At 44.6% G+C, this 2,673-nt stretch overlaps 1 protein-coding gene across 1 annotated transcript in view; it reads left to right on the top strand.

The window, feature by feature from the left end:
- MBOAT2 (membrane bound glycerophospholipid O-acyltransferase 2) overlaps window positions 1-2,264 on the top strand; it is a gene marked incomplete at its 5' end in the record, with an annotated part of 90,387 nt that extends 88,123 nt beyond the window's left edge. The window contains 1 exon segment of the mRNA XM_014589781.2: window positions 1,455-2,264. Coding sequence (XP_014445267.1) covers window positions 1,455-1,680 — 226 coding nt within the window.
- Window positions 2,265-2,673: the final 409 nt, after the last annotated feature.

The raw sequence follows: 2,673 nt of genomic DNA on the forward strand, positions 1-2,673 counted from the left end.
TTGAAAGAGAGTTTCTTACTTTGAGGTAGAATAGAAACTTAGTGCCTAGCCTCATTTTCCTCCTGCTAAAAGCATTTTCAGTTGTTATTCTCCCCAGACCGAGCAGGTGTGTGGCCAGCTGGGAGCACCTCTCTCGGAGATGCTTTAACTAAAATCTTCATAGCTTAGTTGTCCCAGCCCCATTTGGAAGAAAAGCACTTTTTTTGTTTTTAATAAATACTGTTAACATTCCTAACTTCTTTCATCAAAGGAGTCGACTTCTTGTATCCCGCGTGTTCGTGTCCTTTCACTGCGTCTGCTGTTACGGTCATCTCTACAGTAGAAATTGTCTCTAGAATTCTTCATTTTTCACTCTGTTTTTCTTCTTTCTTTGCCCCGCTAAGTTCCAATTCCTAATTCTAATCCTCTGTATTAGTTGTTGACATCTTTAAGACAACATACCTATTCTTTCATTAATTCTTCATTGCCATAGCATTTTAGCATAGAGTAGGTGGTCAGAAAAGTTGTTGCGTTCACTATGATAATCATATGGGAAGATGTGAAGCAACTTCTGCTAAAATTTCCATTCTAACAAAATTATTGCATTTTAAAAAAAATGTGATTGAGCTTTGGTTAAATTTTCATCCCAGTTGTTTTGTTCAGAATTACTTCAAAACAGTCCAGGTCATATTTGGTTTATATATATTTTTGTTTTGGTTTTAATTTTTGTTGGCCATAGGGCACATGTGCTCACTGGATAAAGGCAGAGATACACAGTGAGAGGGAAAGTGAGAAATTACCCCCTGAGGGGATGGCCATGCCACAGTCCCTTTTCCTCCATCCTTCTGGAATTTTGAGCACACATGCACACGTGCCCATTGTAATTTTCCAGCCACTGGGTCCAGGACTTGAACCACACTCAGCCGTGTGGGAGTCCGTTGCCTTAACTACTACACCACGTGCTGGCCCTGATATTTGGCTTACATTTAATTTTGCTAATGTTTATAATCATATTTTTAATGATGTGACTTTTTATTTCATCAAAGTAACTGTCAAGAAGCAGTCTTGCTTCTCTCATTCACCTCCGTAGGAGACTCCTAGTCCAGAAGCAGTGAATAGTCGGGAAGGCCAGACGAGAAGAGGGCTCGCTCTCGCTACCTTGTCTTTGTTTACTCGTATTCGAGTCTGTGGTTGGAGAGAATTTCAGACCCCTACTGATACGGAAGAGTACCTCTCTGCTCTCTGCTCAGCCGTGGCCTTAGCCGGTCATGGATTTAGGAGTGTGATATCTAGCACCGGGCTCACAGGAAGCCTCAGAGATCCCTAGGCGTGCTCTGTAGAGTTTCATACCCCGGGTGAAAACTAAAACAGTGCAGTAAGTAGATAGATTGGGGGGGGGGGTACCTGACAGGCATGCCATTGAGGGTTACTAAGCATCGGGATTTAAGAAGTATGGTGTTTCCCCTTCCTCCTAGCTCCTGGTACTACTGTCTTCACGTGGCCAGCGTCTTAGTGTTGCTGCTGCTGCCGGTGGGAAGGACTTCCCGGGGAAGGAGCACGCACGAACAGGCCCAGCTCTCACGATCCAAAAAGTTTGACGAAATAGAGAATTCTTTGGGACAGAACAGCTTTGCCACAACAAACAATGTTTGCAGTCAGGACCGAGATGTAGCCTCTAGACATTCCTCACTGACACAGTGAGGGGCAGGCCCTCCAGGGCTGTTTTTGTATGTCGACAGAAACCAATCTTAGCACCTTGTCAGGGGGTTTGTGTTTATGTGAAGGGAGAGTAGCTGGGGGAGCAGGGCAGTCCTAGATAGGCAGTTTCCTGCGCACCAGATTGGACATGGTGTGGGGTAGCCCCTCCCATGCCACGTCCCTGGGGGCCACGCCTTACACAAAAATATTTCCATATTTCAGTGGGCACTCACGACCTCAGCGTGTGCCCACAGGGTCACACGTGTGCCCTCTTGCTGAATGTACGCTGTGTGTCCCAAGGTACTGAAGAGAGGGAGAATCACCATGTCGATCTGGATAACAGAGAGATTAACTTTTCCAAATGAATGTCTTGCCTTAAACCCTCTACTTCCTAAAGCATTGTTCCTAGAAATGGTATTTTCAAGTGTAACATTGTGAGACACTATTTCAATATTGATGTTTTGTGCTGTAAAGAAATTTAGGAGGAATTTGAAACAGGATATTAAAGGTTACGGATACTTTAAAAATGCAATAAACATCTCAGTATTTGAAGGGTTTTCTTAGAGTACCCCAAATGGCTGCAGTACGTCGTGAAGCCGTGAACAGCCATGAGTGCCAAATGAGAGGGCTTATTCACCTGTGTCAGAGCTCATCCAGAAGGGGTTTCAGAAGCATAATTAAAGGTCGGTGAGCCGATATCTTCAGCTTATTTTTAAGAGAGAGAAGACAAGGAAGACGGACTGAAGAAAACTCCGTGTGGCCTGGAGGACCAGCCATGGAGGGAGATGCTGCTGACAAGGGGTTTCAGAAGCATAATTAAAGGTCGGTGAGCCGATATCTTCAGCTTATTTTTAAGAGAGAGAAGACAAGGAAGACGGACTGAAGAAAACTCCGTGTGGCCTGGAGGACCAGCCATGGACGGAGATGCTGCTGACAGATGCTTCTCCCTCCTTAGCAGAGTTCTTTGTGTTATTCGAGACATAAACCTTTAATAAC

This window comes from Tupaia chinensis, unplaced genomic scaffold (assembly GCF_000334495.1).
Source record: "Tupaia chinensis unplaced genomic scaffold, TupChi_1.0 Scaffold000045_1, whole genome shotgun sequence".
Taxonomy (NCBI): domain Eukaryota; kingdom Metazoa; phylum Chordata; class Mammalia; order Scandentia; family Tupaiidae; genus Tupaia; species Tupaia belangeri.